The sequence below is a fragment of the Eubalaena glacialis genome, chromosome 3 (genome assembly GCF_028564815.1).
Source record: "Eubalaena glacialis isolate mEubGla1 chromosome 3, mEubGla1.1.hap2.+ XY, whole genome shotgun sequence".
Classification (NCBI taxonomy): domain Eukaryota; kingdom Metazoa; phylum Chordata; class Mammalia; order Artiodactyla; family Balaenidae; genus Eubalaena; species Eubalaena glacialis.
The window spans coordinates 176,203,964-176,223,086 of record NC_083718.1 but is presented as its reverse complement, the minus strand read 5'-3'; the positions used below and the strand labels follow the sequence as shown (position 1 = coordinate 176,223,086).

The 19,123-nt window shown below is 50.6% G+C and overlaps 1 protein-coding gene across 1 annotated transcript in view; it reads right to left on the bottom strand.

Moving 5' to 3' along the window:
* Nucleotides 1-1,331: 1,331 nt before the first annotated feature.
* STPG1 (sperm tail PG-rich repeat containing 1) overlaps nt 1,332-19,123 on the bottom strand; it is a 41,076-nt gene continuing 23,284 nt past the window's right edge. Inside the window, exons 5-8 of the mRNA XM_061186991.1 lie at nt 16,185-16,293; nt 12,243-12,408; nt 3,308-3,498; nt 1,332-1,515 (exon numbers count right to left, since the gene is read on the bottom strand). Coding sequence (XP_061042974.1) covers nt 1,439-1,515; nt 3,308-3,498; nt 12,243-12,408; nt 16,185-16,293 — 543 coding nt within the window. The 3' untranslated portion in view covers nt 1,332-1,438. The remainder of the gene's footprint in view (nt 1,516-3,307; nt 3,499-12,242; nt 12,409-16,184; nt 16,294-19,123) is intronic.

Sequence of the window (19,123 nt, the reverse complement as noted above, 5' to 3'; positions counted from 1 at the left end):
TAAGTAGCTGGCCTTTAGATGGGCAGCATCCTCAGCTCCTGGACCTCCTCTCGCCTCACCTGTTTTGCTCCCTTGCCTTGCCCACCCAACCCTGCAAGTGCTTGACCTTGAACCTCCAAATTCGGATCCAACTCTTGACCTCTAGGAGAAGCTAAGGACCTGAGTGGACGCAGCACAAGGTGTCCACCTTTAGGTCCAGACCTTGGACGCTCTTGGCGCCGTGCTCCAGGCTGCCTCCCGGTCATCCCAAAGCAGTGGGGCACTTGCGGGAATCTGAGGTTCACAACAAGGCCAGCTTTGGTGAGAAATGAGAACTCTTTAACTGGACCCGTTGTTCCATCCTTCTCCCTCCCTCTTCCTCACCCGCCCCTCCCTGAAGGGAGAGGCAGTCAGCGGCCAGTTCTGGACTAACAGTCACGGAGGAAAGTCAAAGGAGAAAGCCAAGGGCAAGGGAGGGACACACGGAGGGGAGGGAGGTGGCACAAGAGGCTTCCACTTACAAAAGCCCAAGACACGTGGATAGTTGGGGAAGGAGGGGATGTGTGGTTAACTTCAGTTCCTCTTGGTTCTTTGAGAATCTCGTCCTCTTGCTGAGGGGTACCGACTTAGCGGGCCAGAAAGGATCCATTAAAGATCATATTGAACTTGAGCACGAGGTGGGAGGGACGGAGACCAGGCCAGGGAAGGGGAAAGGCCGGGCAAAAGTAAGAACCTGCAGGTGCCCCTCAGAACCACTGTGCCCAGGGCTCTGGCCCCAGAGGGTCCTGCCCACATCTGCCCCTTGTGCGCGGAGCCAACGAATGGATGTGGAGGCCTCTCCTGAAAGTGGGTGATGAGCTCACGTGACCACGGTGACGCTGCCATGCTCTTCCTAGGGCGAGACACGAAGGCTGAGCTGGGGGCGAGGGCCAGGCAACCCCTTCAGGTCCCTGTCACAGCGCCTGTGGGCCTTCCCGGCTCCTGGAACTCCGGGAGGAGTCTGGAGGTCAAGGCCAGAGCGTGGGAGTGTGCCGGGGCCGCGGCCTTGCACCGCCCACCCTGTGGCCCCAGAGCCCTGGCCCAGCATCAGGCTTCCAGACGGGGCATCTGCCATCGGCCACCTCCTCCTGGATCCAGAGCTGCACGAGCTCTGAAGGCTGAGGGGAGGCGGGCCGAGCCAGGCCGGAGGGCACGTGGCCAAGTAACCCAGGGGGCTCTGTCCGCTCCTCACTTCTGCTCAGGAATCCACTGGGGTCCGTGGGGTGGGGGTACATGCTCCAGGGGGCAGCTCAGGACAAGGACAAGCACGGCAGGCCAGCTGTAACACCAGGCTGGGGGCAAGGCCGTCCCAAGTCATCAGCCGTCACACACGAGATGGGCGCTCTCTGAATGACCGTCCGGGGTGCCTGGGGGGACAGCTGGTGGCCGGGGGGGGTCTCCTTGAGCTCGGATGAGGTGACTACAACACTGGGATCCATTTCTTGTCCTCATTGTAGAGAAAGGACTGCTTTCCAGGGAATTCCGGCTTGTATGTGGCTGTGAGAGGAAAGAGAGAGAGTGTTGAGAGGGAAAAGGCCAGTTCTCAAGGTCCTGGCACCCGGCGTCAGAGCGGGTGAGGCCGGCGGGACCCCTGCCCCGGCCCCTGCACCTGACATGTGGGGAGACAGGGAGGGAGGGACTGGCCCTAGGTCGTCCGGCTCTGAACTGGCCCAGGCGGGACTCGAACTCCGGCTCCCCACCTTCTTCAACTCACTAACTTTTTTAACAGAAGAAAATTTACAAAAGAGTTCTGTAGGAAATTTGAAAAGAAATGAATAGAGCAATACTCTTATAGAAGCAAGGTGTCAGCTTAATGCGGTTTTGCTTTGACTTAGTTCAGAAATTTCCGGAAAACTGAAAGCCATCACAATAGCAGCCAGGACCACGCAGGGCTTGGGAACCACAACCCGGCGTGGCTGGAAACTCTCACGTTGACGCTGATTTGTTCATGAGGGCCACACACGGCCTCCGGTACACCCTCAGGAAGCTGCTGAGGGGTCCAGGTAGACCTGCGCCCACTGGAAGCCAAGAAGGCAGATGTTTGCATGTACTTACTCTGGGAGGCCCTCAGGGAAGCCCACCTTGTCCTAGGTGATCACAGCCGCAGGCCCTGGCCCGCACCTGCACCCCAGGTGCCCGCATGGAGAAGATGCTCGAAGAAAGCTCCTAGAGGACTGGGCCAAACAGGGTCAGACGAGGATCCAGCTGGTCTCCGGGGTCCTGGCACCACCACTCCATGGGGCATTCGTACATTTGCGGGACCAAGCTGAGTTCCGCCTGGACTGACCAGATGACCCGTAGGTCAAACCTCTGCCGTCTTATTGGCTTATCACTACGTTTCCAAGGACAGAGCCATGAGAATGATGTTCTCCCTGTCCCGCCTACCTTACATTTTACTCACCTGTGTGTGTGGAGGGAAGGGGAGGCCTCGGGGGGCCAGCACTGAGCCTCAGTCATCTTTGCCTCCGCAGTGTGGGAGCATCAGCGACGCTCACTGAGAGCCTGGCTTTCACAGGCCTGGCGGCCACCTCAGCCCTCACCTTCCCCCTCCCACGCCACCAGCCCATCAGCACACCTGTCATCCCCCAATGCCATAAACTCTGGCCAGTGTCGGGGGTGGTAAATAGCTAGGGGCTCCAAGTAGGCAGGGGAGTGCAGGGACCACCCACTGGAACAAGTCCCTCAGACTATCAGCTCTCAGGCAGATCCTGGGCGTAACATACGGCTTGAAAGAGCTGCTCGGGTGGAGCCCTGTTTTATTTCGTGACAGACAAGGCGTCGAGGGGAGAGAGTCTGGGCCTCCGCCCTCCACTCACCCTCCGCAGGGCTATGACACCTTGCTCTCCAGGCCTTTCCCATCTGGGAGGTGACCCCGCCAGACTAGACCCGTGATTTAAACATTCTTAAGAACATGAACTTTTTAGACAAAAGCTATGGCTCTTTTCCCCAGAAAATAATATCTGCGTGCTCCAAATCTGCAGACAATTTCAGGGTCACAGACCCCCCTGGAGCCCAGCTTTGTGTCTCTTGAAACATTCATAGTCCTCAGTTATAAATCCCTGACCTGGATCATCTCTAAGAGCCCTTTCACCTTAAAAAAATAAATTTAAAAAAAAACAAAAACCCACCTTTCATACTCTGCAAGTGTAAGCTGAAAAGTCTTCTAGATCCACTCTAACCCTTGTAAACTGTTTGGCAAACAGCCTGTAAATCAGTGGTATTTGATGGCCCAGGAATGACAAACAATTCCAGGTTTGGTTTTTACAATCACTGAAAGCAATCCTCTGACCTGGGCCGGGCAGGCCTGGCTGGGACGGCGCCACTGTCCACCGGCTGGTGTTGGACACGAAGGATGCACTGGAGATGAAGTGCCTGGGGGGCCCCGTGTAGTCCACGATCTCATACTGCCCAGGGCCTGGAAGAGGCGGCTTCGGGGGCAGAGGCAAAGGCTGGGCAGAGAAATTTAGGATGGGGTTTCTCCTTCAGAAAAGACAAAAATGGGAAGATGTCACTAAATCAGTCTATTGGAGAAATGGCAGTTTTTCGACATAGCCAGGACCTGCCCAGCGCCCAGCCATTTGCGAGAGGACTGGATGAGGCACTGGGAGACCTGTTTCTTCTTCCGGCTCCACTGCTGGTGATCTGGGGACCCTGGACCCCAGTCTTCCCGCCTGCACAAGGGCGATCATAACGGTACCTACCCCGTAGGCTTGTTCTCAGGGTTAAAGGAGATGACACACCTAAAACACGGTAGTCAGGACAGGGCCCAGCACAAAGTGAGAGCTCAGTACATTTGTCGTTGTGGATGACGGATGTCGTTGAGCTGATCAGGAATGGCAGAAGGCATCGATGCCATGTGCCAACTCTGATCGCTTGGTAGTGCCTGGCTGGAGCTCCATGTAAAGAACTGAGGCCTCTTTTGGGCTCTATGGGAAGAGCATTGGTGAGCCACTTGTGATGTCTGCCATGGCCAGGAAATGGGAAGAGGCATCCCAGATTCCAAGGATTTGCCATCCCAAGACTAGCAGATCTTTAGAGGCCATTCCAGCGCTGACATCTCAGAAACTTATTAAACATTTTTTTGGCAAGGCAGGATGTAGGAGTGGAAAAATACTGGGTTGGAAATCAAGAGACCTCTGAATAACGATCACCACTTAGATTGCCGTTGTTTTCAGGTCTGTCTTCCCCCCTTCAGGAAAGGGAGTCTTTTAAGCCTGTTATTGAGAGAATAAATGAAAGAGAGAACCTGTATTCGAGCCCTCACTCTGTTACTAAGTCACTCTGGGACTCAGTCTCCCCATCTGTAAAATGAGGGGGTTGGACATGACGACCTCTGAGGTCCCTTCCAGCTGTGACCTCCCATCTGGCCTTGATTCAGAGAGGTCCACTGGGTTGCCCAGGAATCCTGGGATTGTTAACAGGGAACGCCCTACCCTCCTGGCCATGCAACAGAAGGGCTGCCCACTTCTGCCTCACATCTGAAGCTTCTTCTAAGGTCTCTCACCAAAATGAAAGAAAGATTTCTCAGAGCCTTGAATGGCCCCAGGAGACTCACCACAGCTCAAAGCCAACCCATCCAAACAGAGGAGGGAACTGGGATGCCCAGCCACCAGAACTCTGCTGCCCTTTGGCCAACACCTTCTGAAGCAGAGGCATTCTTAGACTCGGAGAGCTAGAGGAGACCTAGAGATGTCTTATCCAACATCCTTATTTTGCTGAAGAAGTTGGTGCCCAGAGAGAGAAAGTGAGTCACCCAATGTCACAGAGCAGGTTCGTGGTAATGCCAGCACTGGAACTCAAGTCTTGGTGGCTAGCAAGATGGGGAGGGCATTGTAGCAGAGGAGAATTTTCGAGTTTTAGAGTCACACAGACCTGAGTCTGAATACCAGGCAGCCAAGTCCCTGGACCTCTCTGTTCCCGGCAACAAGGAGCAGTCACACTCACTCCTTATATGTGGGTTGATGACTGGAGCAAAGCTATGTAAGGTGCCTAGCAGAGCGTCCAAGCACAGTAAGTGCTCAGTAAAAGCAGGTGTGTTATTACTACGATCCCTTGCAGCACCACCATCTGCTGCCTGGACGGGCAACGGAGCCTCAGGAAAGTGAGGTTAGGGGGCCTCCCACCAGGGTTACCTTGGGGCAGAGTGGACACTCCCACTGCCAGCGGAGGCTGCTGGAGGCTGCCTGCTAGAGGCTGCCTGCTAGAGGCTCACATCTTGGGATGGAGGAACAGCTGGCTTGGATGTGTATATTTAGGATAAAGGTGTCCACAGGAAAAGGGGGGAAAACGTTGCCTCCTTTCTTTCCCTCCAGTCTGCGTGGAAGAACTGGTTACAGTGTGTGATCCACCACTCTCCCCTTACAAATAAAAGCTGGCGTCTCCTTGTTGCGGCTGCATCACCCCTTCAGAGCACCCTCAGAAATTTGAACATTGAGAGACAGGCTTGATTCCTGGAAGTTAGAGGTGGAATGAGCCAACCACTGCATGAGGTTACTCCATGGGTCTGGGTCGCCCTGAGTCTTTGAGGAAACTGTGAGATGTCTACTCTCCTGACCAGGGACAGCCTGCAGGGAGCTGGGCAGGTGGGGTCAGCCTCTCACCAGATTCTTTCTGAGAGTGAGACAGGTCCCTTACCCTCTCCTCCATCCACATGCCCAGGAGAGGCTTTGCCCCACCAACTCAGCTCCCTGGATCTTCGGACAGTGTCAGCCCCGTGTGCAGCTCTGTGCCAGGCACTCTGGGGGGTCCAGACTGTTCTGTGCTAAGACACAGACCCTGAATGCCCCGGAGGGCTTGACAATCCACTGCCAGTGACAATCATGACTGGTGACAACTCACAGGCTTTGCACTCAGACAGACTTGAGTTTGAATCTCTGCTTCCCCATCCACCAGCTGTGCATCCTTAGAAAAGTCTCTTAATCTCCCTAAGCCTCAGTTTCTTTATCTGTAAAACGGTGGATAATAATACCTGCCTCCCAGGGTTGTTATGAAGATTAACGAGTGCTTTACTGGTACCATTTTTTTTTTTAACATGAAATGTTAGAATAGAGGTGAGAGAGACTAATTCCAACTGGGTGAATCCAGAAATCTACCCTAGAAGAGGTAACATTTGCTCTGAAAGGTAAGCAGGAATTCTTCGGGTAGAAAAGGTGGAGATGGGAGCATTTCCCACAGAGGAAACAGCAGGGGCAAAAGCCTGGAAGAGGGACAAGCCGTGCTCCATGGGGCCGGGATTGGGGCACAAGGAGCCAGAGGCTAAGCCCCTGGACCGCCTTCAAGCCTCCTTCCACCCGTGAATTCTGGGTTGTTCACTTGGGTTTCCAACCAAACCCCCTTACAGGCCCTGAGGAGGAGCTAAAGGAAAACTCCTACCAGTGGCCTCTCAATGCAGCCTAACTCCCAGGTCACCTCCCAGAAACACCCAGCACAGGGACTTCCCTGGTGGTCCAGTGGTTAGGACTCTGAGCTTTCACTGCTGTGGCCCCGGCTTCGATCCCTGGTTGGGGAACTAAGATCCCACAAGCTACCCTGTGCGGCCAAAAGAAAAAAAAAGAAACGACCAGAAATACCCAGCACAGCATTGTCCAACGACTCCATGCCTTTGCCGTGCTGTTCCTTCTGCCAGGAGCACCTCCTTTTCCTGCCAACTCTGATTCCCTCTTTGCTTCTCACCTCCTCCAGGGAAACTCCCCCGGCCACAATCCTCCCCCTTCCCCGCCTCCCTTCCTGGGCTCCGTAGAGGAGCACCGGTTTTGGAGTCAGATGAACCTGGATTCCACCCTCCGCTCTACCACCCGGGAGAGTCTGTGTCCCCTGTAAACTCTATGTAACAATCCTGACCCGTGGGAGAGTTGGAAGATGATGCTGTAGAAACTCTGTGAAAACTCTGAGCAGGGGGAAGCTGGCCCCTCAATACACTGTAGCCATTCTTCTCTTCTCTGCACAAGACACATTACTTTTCTACGCTTTTTACTTGCCTAGCTCTTTAATGCAGGGGATGGTGTCTTATCCATCACTGAGGCCCTGGTCCCTATTCCCGAGGACATTTGCCTAACTGCAGAGAGAAGCAGAGGGGTTGAAGCAAGTAGGGGAGCCCAGGCATCTGAACCCCACCTGACAGTTTTATCATCATCCAGGGCTGGTCCTTCCATGTCATCATGGGGCTGGGCAGATCACTGAGGTCAGACTGAATCAAACCCAGGGCAGCCACAGTGCATTGTAACCAGGGCTTTTATGAGCCTCATCGCCCAGTGTTAAAAGCCAACCTGGTCCTGCCCCGTGGAAAAAAACATCTGTCAAAGGCTCTGAGTTGGCCACAACTGGATTAAGTTGTGTTTGCAGCTTCCAGTGTGAGCTGTTTGCAAATCACCAAAGAATAATGAATGTCTCAGAGGACTCAGCAGGTCACTTGGGGAGGGCATCCGAGACCCTCGGGACACTCCCAGGCACAGATTCACTCTGCCTCAGGGATTCCCAGGGTCGGGAGGGATAAAGGGGCAATTTTTTTCTCATCATTAAAGGGCAGCCGATTGCCTCTGGGGTGGAATGCGGTATCTGTTTAACAGGGTAGTGGGTGACAGATTACAGCTGCTTGGGAAGAAGCATCCCATATCTAATTGAAAATCCCAGGGGAACTTTAGGTGGGTCCAACGTAATTACCCAAATTGGAGTGGGGCCGACGGGGCTTGATTCTTCAGCTCTGGCTGTGACAGGACAGCGTGTCTGAGCAAAACCAGTGGTTTAAAAACTCCAGGAAGCAGATCAAGGGTTAGAAAGATGTCAGTGGGTGTTTCACCTCCCTGCTGGCGTGAGTTGGAAGGCAGCACCTAGGAGGAAGTATTCTGATCTCCAAAAGCCCTTCCCCTGACTCACCCTGATCCATTGAGTCATCGCTGTGACGGATGCTGAAGACCTACAGAAGTGAAACCCTGGCTGATAGCCTCCCCCAAAGACCCCCTGGAAGCTGGTAAATCCTCTTAGCCTTTGAGTCAGCAACGTGGCCGTAACAAAGAGACACTCTGTGACGTGTTCTTCAGCTGAGGAGCCCAGAAATGGCCACGCCAACAACCCTACAGCCCCTCACAGCAACTGTGCTGCGGGGCCACTCAAGAAACATCAGGTGAGTGCAGAGGGCTCGCTCACACGTTTCGATAAAAGTACAAATCACGCACGTCAAAAGCTTACAGTTTGCCAGACCTGGTGAGTTATGCGGGTCATCTTTTTTTATCCTTGCAAGCCTGTTGTAAAGTGTGCTTGCCCCAACTCACAGAGGATGAATTTGAATTCCCAGGGAGTTAAGTGACCCCCCCCCCCGCCCCTACCCCCAGCCTCCCAGGGCTGGTGAGAGGGGAAGGCGGGAGTTTCAGCGGCCTGACTCCCTGCCTGTGCTAATGCCCTCGGTGCCACGGCCTCTGCAGCCGGTTCCCAGCTCAGGAGGCCAGCAGGGGTCGGTAACACAGCACCAGCGACCCCAGCGAGAATTATCATCTCCCCAGGTTCTCCCTGCATCCTGAAGAAAGCAGCGCCGAAATATCATTTTTGCAAACTGGAACCCCACCCATGAATGGGGAGCCACACACTTCCAAGCAAGAGAAACAAGGGCAGGCCTCACATCCTGTCACATGCGTGTGACACCTGGGCAGCCCGTGCTTCCACAAAAGAAACACTGTGGTGATTCTCAGCTTCTCCACCACTGCCCCATGCAGCCCCCGGAGATCTGAGTATGATTAGGCTTGATGTGGACAAAGTCTCAGCATATCGAAGGGGAGGAAACAACGCAGACTTCTCCGGGGCCTGACAACCCCAGGATGGGCCCTCAGGTGCTCCTGCCCCTCTCTTCCCTCCAGGGTCACAGGAAAGGAAACAGAATTTGAATTTGAGAGACTGGAGATTGGATACTCCTTCAATACTATCATATTTGGCTGTATCTTTTCTTTATATTACATCCCTTTCTCCATCATCCCACATAAACAGATGGATGCTATTTTGGAATAAACAACAGCACACTTTAGTTTTATCTTTTTGCTTTTAAATTTAAATTTGCTTTTTAATTTGCTTTCATTAAATGTACAGGAGATTAATTTTTTTTTGAAATTACAGATTTCTCAACTTCATCCTTTCCATGTCAACTCAACAATATATACTGGACTTCCTCTGTGGGTCCTGGCTGGCCCCATGTTCACTGCCTCCGTACACTCTCCGAAGTGACATGGTGAGCAAAGCTGGGGTCACAGAGTGTGAGAAATGGAAAGATTTCCCCTCTTTTCACACATGGAGAAACAAAGGCCCAGGGAGGCGCTGAGAGCAGCCCCAGACCGCAGAGCCTGCCGTGGAGGCTGGGGCACTGTCCACTCACCAGGGTGAACCCAAGTTTAAGAGACACTGGGTTTGACAGGTCTCTTTACTGCGGGCCTTCTCAGAGCCTTTAATAAGCTCATGTATACTGTGATGCACCCAGGGGCAGAGGGATTGTATGCAGTGCTTCCTAGGTTTATTAACCGAGGATCCACCATTCACGAAGCGTCACAGAGAGCCAGTGCGCCCCAGATACCCCCAGACACACCAGCACTACTGCACTGCTCCCACCAGAAAGCTGGCGCCCTTGGGGTGGGTGTGTGGTCATGCAACCTTGGGGCCCACACGATCCGGCGTTTTGTGGCACGTTCCTCTGCCTTGCTCTGGAGTTGTTGCCAGGTGAGCCTGAAGGTATGGATGGTGCTCTGTCCACGTGAGCTCCCCCATAGCCCTCAGCACAGCACCAGAAACCTCCAGGGCCTGCTGACTGACAGATGCAAATGCCATAAAATGAGGCTATTTCAAACCACTGGTCCAAACTCGGATGCAGGCCAAATGACACTGCTCTGGGGAAAGCGGTTAAACACCGAGTGTTCCTCACTCTCCTCTCATCGTTTCCCTGAAGAAGCTTCCAGAGTCAGGGTGGGGGCTTGAGCCTCCATGCCACAAAACAGCTGCATCCGCTATCGTCATATATCCTCTCTAGGACATAGAATAATAGCTGCTGTAATAAGAAGAGTGAGAGCTATTTTCAAGCACTTTCTCATCTAATCCTCACAGAACCCCCATGAGATAAGGTTCTTATCTCCACTTAATACATGGAAACATGGAGGCTCAGGGAAGAGAAGTCTCTGCTAGAGACAGAGCTGTGATTCTCACTCAGGTCTGCTAACCCCAAAGCCCGTCCTCTCTCCCACTCCATTTGGGGGCAGCATAGGGAAAGGTTGTGCGTAGTGGTGCCCAAGCCAACCCGGAGGCAGGAAGTCCCTGACGTTTGGAGAGAGCCTGTTCCTGGAGACTTTCCCGCCCCGGTCCCGAGTCCTGCAGCCTATGAAGGGTCAACCTGCAGAACCCCAGATCCGAAGGGCAGAAGGGACTCAGCGGGTGGACTCCATCTGAGGTCTGAATCCCTTCCCCAGGTCCTGGGTTGGACTCAGCAGGCTCATGTCCTGCACCTCTCCCTTACTCCTGACCCCTTGCCCTGGGCTGATGGTCCGAGTAGACCCTGTGTTGCCAGCCTCCCCTGGCCACCCAGGCTTCTGACCCCCTGTGGCTATGCGCCCAGCCAGCTGCCTGACCTCTCTGGAGGGTCCCAGGTGGCTATACACTTAGTCCCAGCCCTGCTGGTCAGCCCTCCCAACAGCCAATCCTGTTGAGAGTGACAGGACGGCTGACCTTAATGGCACTTAGTTCTAGAAGTTCTAGACCCATTTGAGGAATATTAAGCCCTGTGAATTTTTGAGCCTCTGAGGTGAAAGTAACATTAAATGTACAGGAGATTAAAGAAAGTAACACAAATCCCTGTCTTTTAAAATTTGTGTTATTGACTCACTATTTGTACCTACTATATCAAATATATTATTAAAATCAGAAAGCAACTTTCAGATAAATTATCCCCACTTTACTTTACAATCAAGGGCATGCAGGCTCAGAGGGGTTAGCACAGTGCTGATGGTCACACAGCATGAATATAGCAGAGCTGAGGTTCAAATCTAGCAGGTCTGACCAACTCCAAAGTCTAGGCTTTTAACCTATCAGTACAAAGCTATGAGAGTTTCACCACTTTCGTATATCCTGCCACCCCAGTGGAGATTTTATATTATAAAAATAGAATAATATCAGCACCAGGAGAGTACAGCAACATGGGGAATGTTGGAAGATCCAAACAGTCCTGAGCCTGAGTCCCAGGGGCGTCTCAAGTTAGCTGTGTGGACTTACGCAAGTCTTTCAGCCTCGCTGAGGCCTGGCTTCCTCCTCTATGAAGTAAGAATAATCATTCCTACAATAGTTGTTATGGGGGCTTCCCTGGTGGTGCAGTGGTTGAGAATCCGCCTGCCAATGCAGGGGACACGGGTTCGAGCCCTGGTCCGGGAAGATCCCACATGTCGCGGAGCAACTAAGCCTGTGCGCCACAACTACTGAGCCTGCGCTCTAGAGCCCACGAGCCACAACTACTGAGCCCGCGCGCCTAGAGCCCGTGCTCTGCAACAAAGAGAGGCCACCGCAATGAGAAGCCCATGCACCGCAACGAAGAGTAGCCCCTGCTCGCCACAACTAGAGAAAGCCCACGTGCAGCAACAAAGACTCAATGCAGCCAAAAATAAAATAAATTAAAAAAATAAATTAAAAAAAAAGTTGTTATGATCATTGAAGAAGATGTTAAGTTCCTGGCATGCAGTAGTTACTCAATAAATACTACGTATCCGGGGCTTCCCTGGTGGTGCAGTGGTTAAGAATCCGCCTGCCAATGCAGGGGTCATGAGTTCAACCCCTGGTCCGGGAAGATCCCACATGCCGCGGAGTAACTAAGCCCGTGTGCCACAACTACTGAGCCTGCGCTCTAGAGCCCGCAAGCCACAACTACTGAGCCTGCGAGCCACAACTACTGAAGCCCGCACGCCTAGAGCCCGTGCTCCACAACAAGAGAAGCCACCGCAGTGAGAAGCCCGTGCACAGCAAGGAAGAGTAGCCCCCACTTGCCACAACTAAAGAAAGCCTGCGTGCAGCAACGAAGACACACACACACGCAAAAAAAAATACTACGTATTCAACAAGTATTTCTTGAGCACCTGCTATGTGTCAGCAAGGGCCCCAGGAGAGCAACTCGGCCTGTGTCTGCCAAGCTGTGACACCCCTTCTTTTTCTCCCCAGGTTCGGGTCCTTCCCCAGAACCGCCTTCCAGAAGAAACATCAGGTTGGTCAGGACTCACCGGATAAGAGGCTTTTTCTGAGCTTCGGTGTGACCTTTCGGGTTGTAATAACCGGGTCCTGGGCCTGTCGACGTCAGTGTTAATCCACGGCCAGTTTTTGATTTAAAACAAGACATTAATATCTTCGGCGACTGCTTCACAAGGGATTCGTTGACATTATAATGCCCTGAGCAGAAAGAAATTTTAACACAGAATAAAGAACTCCTCTCAAATAAATAAAAAGCAGTAAGAATACATTTAATGACTATAAGGCAGTATCACTCCAGGATGGTCAAGTAGAAGGGGCCTGGAATAACTGAAAATAACGCTCACCATTTAGAGAACATGTGTCCGTGCATCACATATAGCTCATTTAATCCTCACGGCAGCCCTGCAAGGTGGGTATTAGCACCTCCATTCTAAACATGAGGAAATAGACTCAGAGATATTCAGGAATTTGCCAAAGGACATTCATCTAACCAGGGCCTAAGCCCAGCTTCCTCCTCCATAAACTAAGGATAATAATTCTTCTAACAACTGGGAGGCTATGGTAGAAAAAGAACATTTTAGGTTCCTGGCACATGGTAGCTGTTCAGTAACTATTACGCAATCAACAAATATTTATTGAGCACCTACTATGTGGACCCAGAACCATCTTTCTCCAAGGTCCATGCTTTCCCACCATGCCTTGTCTCAAGAAACTGTCAGAATATAAGTAATTTGGTTGTGCACAAAGCTTTAAGGAAGAAGAGAATGATCTGAGCTGGGGTAAAGAGGGAGCAGTCTCACCCTAAATAATAAGTAACCCTGTAAATGGGGGCAGGCATTTTGGGGTGCAAAGCGGCAGTACTAGGCAAAGGCCTTCAAGATGCTGCACACTTTGACCCTGGCTTCCTATTACTTGGAAATTAAGGAAATTATTCAACATAATGGAAAAGCTCTAAGCCTAAAGATGTACACAACAGCAGTAGGTACAGTGTGAGAAACGATGAATAGCCCAAAGGTCCAAGTACAAGGGCACAGTTATGGGAAAACAGCCTAATCTGGTGGAATATCAGCCCTGAGGGTGGTAAATGCAAAGGCCATGAAGCCTATGGCAATGTTCTCGAAAATAAAGGTGAGCAAGAAAAGTAAAATAGAGCCTAACAGTCTATACTGTATGTACTGTGACATCAATGTGCAAATGGATACATGTGAATAAAAATAGGTGGGAACCCAGAAAAGTGGGAAAAACTATATTAATGGTGGTATTGTGGGTGGGAAAAATATTTCAAATTTTCTAAACACTGTAAAGTTGATTTTTTAAAAAACAAAATCGACTTTTTCATTGCAACAGCACTGAAAACAACAATATGGGACATAGCAAGATTTTATTTAAATGGTAATACTCAATGATGGCAAAGGTGAGGGAAAGCATATTTCTCATAGAAGCAGGAGGATAAATTATCTCTGTGCTGAAGGGCAATTTGGTCACAAATATCAAAAACCTTAAATATTTTACATACCTTTTGACTTAGCAATTTCACGTTAGGCAATTTATGTAAGGAAATAATCTTGATTGTACACAAGTTGTGAGCTATAAGGATGTTTGCTCCCACTCTATTTATATGAGTGATCCATTTAAAACAATCTAAATGCCAGCAAGAGGGCATTTGTTCCTTAACTGATGGTACCACCAGATAATGGAATACTATGCATCCATTAACAAAAGATGTTCTAGGAGGATTTTTAATAACATGAAAAGATGGTCCCAATATATGCTTAAGTTAAAAAAAACAAACAAACAGATGTCCAGTTAGCAGCATTTCTAATACTGGTATATATCTCTCAAATTTTCTTTCTGGGTTTTTTACATATACATATACTTATTTTTTATTTTTATTCCCCCTACCAAAAAAAATAGTTTAAAGCAACGCTTGATTATAAAAATGTTAAAAAGCAGAAGCAAGGGGGAAAGGCATTCATGCTCCCACGGCCCAGAATAAACCAGGGTTGAACTCTGTGCTGTATTTACCCCGGTCTTTCCATCGTGCACTGGATGCTGTCCCATGGTGTTGGGCCCACAGCGTGGATTCCGTTGTGTCACCCACGTTTTTCAAGTGACACTTTACCATAGTTGTTTCCCCATGTTCTAATAACTTTTTTTTTTTAAGGAGAAATAGGAGGACGTTGGGGAAGTGCTTGGCCTTGTGTTTGATGCAGCCAGACTTTAGAAAATCCAGCCAGCCAATGTGTAAAGGTGAGCATTTTGCCCAGAACTGAAGGCAGACCAGACCTGGCCCTCAGCCCCTGAGCCCGGGGAACTCTGAGCGGGCAGAACACAGCAGGGATGCCAATCATGGCTCCACATCTGGTTTCTTCCCACAAGGGGGAGAAGCAGAAACCACAGCATTTTTCTGAGGGGTCAAAGCAGATTGTTTCTCTCAGAGAAGCAGATTCCCCAGGCTGTGGCCCCTGGCAAATTTGGGGGATGTGGGGAGAGTCCTGAAGGCACCAGGCATCGAGCTGGATGTAGGGGGGGTCTGGATTCAAATCCAGCAGTGGGACCCTGGACTAGTCACCTGCTTTCTATATATCATTTTTGCTTGTAAAGTGGGAATATAATAATATTAATAATAGCCCACACTCTCTGAGCACATATGTGCCAGGCAACGCTCCATGGGGTTTTGCAAGCTCCTGGAACACAGTAGGAGCTTAAAAGATGCTGGTGCCCACCTCTCCCCTTCCTGCTGTGTTACAAGGGGCCCCTCGGGACCCTCCCAGAGGGAGGAGCTGCCCACTTCCCCGGGCTCTCTGGTGGAACCTCTGGCCAAACCCCAGGGATGCTGGCTTTGTTCTCCTGTATAAACAAACAAGGTGGGGTTTTGCCTGTGGTGATGCAAGGCAGGGAGCTTTAGCCAGGCTTAGCCTCCTAATTAGGGCTGGTTTTGTTTTTCAGCCTCAGACTGATCTTCTCAACTTTAATCTGGATTTGCTGAAATCTGACATGCGCTGCGATTTTGTCCACACCCCCATCCGAGAAGCATGATTGCAGAGGTAAACCCTCCCTGCTCCTCCTCTGGGCTCTGGGGCCCAGAGCTCCCTCGGGGGTCTTCTGGACCTGTCTGGGAAGGTCTAGTCTAACCAGTGCTCCAGGAGTATGGACTGCTATGTCACCAGACCCCTCTGGAAAATTTTCACTAAGGCTGGTGCGGGGAGGAGGTCTGAGGGCACAGAACAGGTGCAATGCCTTTCCCCAGCCCAGCAGGGAAAACATCTGCAGGTGAACCCTTGTGTGTTCCTGAATCCTGGAGGCTTCAGAAGTCACACTGGGATGACGGGGTTAAAAGGTTCCTCAGTCAGACACCTCTGGGCTTAGGCCTGCCATTTATTAGCTGTGTGACGCTGAGCAAGTTGCTTCAACTCTCTGGACCTCCATTTCCTCACCTGAAACACAGGACTAAGAGTGTGGCCCTATGAGGACAGATGTGTGAGGACCGCGTGGAAAAACTTAGCACTGAGTAGGTGCTCTGTGAACAGAGCTATTTCCCATCATTTGATGATAGATGATGAAGCCGCTTTGTAGGCATGGGAGGAAAGGAATATTGCAGCCGAGTGTCCAAGGATCAAGACGTATTGTGTGCCCCGCCTCCCCCCAGCGCCTGGGATGGCACTTGGGGTATGTGCACGGGCACACTTCTGGCATGAGAAGCCCCTCCCCAGCTGGCTGCCCAAAGCAGGTGCGCTGGGTCTGGATGGCAGGCCAATGTGATAGGCCGCCCCAGGGTCCATTTCCAGAGCCGGCCGTTCTTCCCCTGAATGGGGAGCCAGTCTTCTCCTCTTTGTACAATACCTGCCTGCACCCCCTCTTCCCCCAATGCCTAACTCCTTCCAAAGAGACTCCCTGTGAAGGAATGGGTGCCCTGATGATCAGATCTGGTACAGGAAGCCTTAGGTCAAGGCCAGTGAGAGGCAGCTGCTTACCTGGGGCAGGTCCTGTTTTAGTAATAGTGAAAAGTCCTCTCTGGGTTTTGGACATGAACCCGGCTCGGGCACAAACGTTGTTTGTCTGTTTGCAGCAAGAGACAGAGGCCTGGGGGAGAAAATAAGCACGGTGTGCTCAGTGTCTTGCCTTTCTTTGTCCTTGTTGTTGTGTCTGGACGAGGGGCACTTCGGGGTAAAAAAAAAAACAACAAATTTAAACGTGTCTTCAGAAAATGAGCGGACGTGAGTGGAAAAGGTCACACTGGCTGTGCCTTCACCTTCACCCCAGCTGGAGTGGGGGAAGAGTTTGTCATCGCCAGCCAGTGTCTGGTGACCCAATACAACACAGAGGATGGTGCCCTGAACCAGCCGGCGGACCTGACTTCTGGGCTCGCTCCCCGCACACAGGGCAGGGCATCCTGCTCAAACGGATTAATTTCTCTGAATTTGAGTTTTCTCATCTGTAACATGGATCAGATAATCCCTGCTCGACTAGAGGCAGAGTGCTGTTGGGTTGGGGGTAGGGGACAGCCGGTCAACACAAATCATCTGTTTTTTTTTAAAAAGTGTGTAACGTTACACAGGCAAATTATTTTCATTATTTTTTCTACGATTTTCATTCTTTTCGGAACACTTAGTCCTGCATATCCCCACCCTGATTCCTCACTGCTCAAATAATCCTTCTATACGTGCGGGATTTAGGACATACAAAGAAATTGTGTAACTTAAGATTATGATCAGATTTGTAAGCACTGTCTTGACTTTTCTGGGCTGACCAGAAATTTAGAATTTTGGTTGACCCAGGCAATATACATTAGAGAGTGTCCAGTGAGTTCAGAACTCTAAAAATAATTTTGGAAAGGAAAAAAAAAAAGAACCCTGAGATCATTCTTATGATGAATCATAAATATTTTAAATGCTAATTTGCAGTCAGTCTCCTGTATTCATTAGATAAAAGATGCAATAAAAATTGTGCCTGCAATGGCTGGAATATTTACTGAACGAGTGAAACTATTTGCTGGGGCCAGGATGGCTTGATTTTCTGTGCTACTCCTTTGTCAAAAAAAATGTTTCTCGAGAAATGCAGATGGCATTTTGATTTTGTGTTGACAAAGGCGGAGGAATTTAGTTTTTCCCAGGGTCCTAACGGCCAGACTGCCTGCAGAGAGGGCAAACAAAAAGATCAAATGGACCAGGCTAATTACTGGACGAGGGGAGAAGAGCCAGGATGCCAGAGAGGAAGTAATAACAGGTACCAAGGGACAGGCTTCCAATAGAGAAGCGGGGGATCGCAGTAAGCAAAGGTAGAGAGGTCTTGACAGCCTCAAAGCACAGTGTGGCTAACAGGATTACCGCATTTCTGCTCCTCGCCAGTTGACTCAACCATTGTTCTCCAGGTCTGAAAAAAGCCTCCTGTAGACAAAACACTACTTCAGCTTTATTCCTCGCCCAGACAGAAAAGCAACAGAAAAAGGGGGCATTTTTGTATACACTGAGTGTGTGTGTCGCTGGAAGATTTCACCATTAGACTAAGAAGAGTCAGCTCCACTGGCAGGTTAAAAAAGAATGAAGCAGATTTATTGTATTGCCATGGGAAAAAACAAATCCCAGATATAATTAAGTAGAAAATGCACGCGTACCGCGGACAGCATAATCCCAAAACCAAGGGAAGGACCAAGGGAGGAAGAGAATATGAACAATATTGCCCCTGGTTTTTGATGTTTGTTTGCAGAGCAGAATGATGAGGGACTTCCACTTTCTGGCTCATGGGTTTCTGTGATGTTCGAAGATATTTTATGATGAGGATGTATTATTTTCAGAGCCACATTAAAACAATAATGAACAAAAACCATGCAAACTAAAATTGATCTGGTGGCAGAGTCCTGACGTGGGGAATGGTCATTTCTTGATTAACAAAGGAATTTATTCCTTTGGAGTCATAAACATTTATTGCATGATTACTGCATGCCAGGACCTGAGCTGGGCCTCGGAGATAGGAAGCCAGGGTGAAGGAGCAGTGGGCTGGGGAGGTGAAGGCATGAGCAACTAACACTACAGTGCCCTTCAGCGGCCCCCAGGAGGACGCAGAGGGGGCGCTCACACGGAGACAGCCTGCACTTGGGTCTGTCTCCCAAGGAACCCGGCCCTCTCTCAGGAATGGCAACGGCGCGATGGCCAAGCACCATCATTATCACTTGCCTGGACCAGGCCTCGACCTCTCTTTTGTTAGCATGACAGCTTCCTAACTGGTTTTTCAAAATCCACCCTTAACCCACACTGCAGTCCATTCTCCACACAGCAACTGGAGGGGTCTTTTTTAAAAGGTACATCAGAAGACATCACTCCACACCCCCTATCCTCCTCAAGGAGGGCTTCCCAGCACACAGAGAACAAAATTCGAACTCCCTCCTGGGGTCTTTAGGGCCTTGCATGAACTGGCCCCTGCCTATCTGTCTGGCCTCTCCTCGTCCCCTCTCCCCCGAGCCCCCCTAGTTCATTCTACTTTAGAACTTTGGTTTTTTTTGGCTGCGCCACGCGTCTTACAGGATCTTAGTTCCCTGACCAGGGATTGAACAGGGGCCCACAGCAGTGAAAGCGCCGAGTCCTAACCACTGGACCACCAGGGAACTCCCTCTAGCTACCTTCTTACAGTTCCCCACAGGCTAAGGTGTTTGCTGTCCCAGGACCTTTGCACATGCTGTTCCCCCAACTCTGGCTCTTCCCTCAATCCTTGAGTCTCAGTCTCAGGACCTTCTCTGACCACCCAGTCTAAAGTACATGGTATTGCCAACCTCCACATCCCACACATACTCTCTTTCTCAGGCTCTAACTGTTTGTCTCCCTCAGAGCTGGCCACAGGAATCATTTTGTTTGTCTGTCTCCTAGTTCTCATCTTGAGTCCCCCACTGGAATCTAAGCTGTATCACTGGTCTGGCACA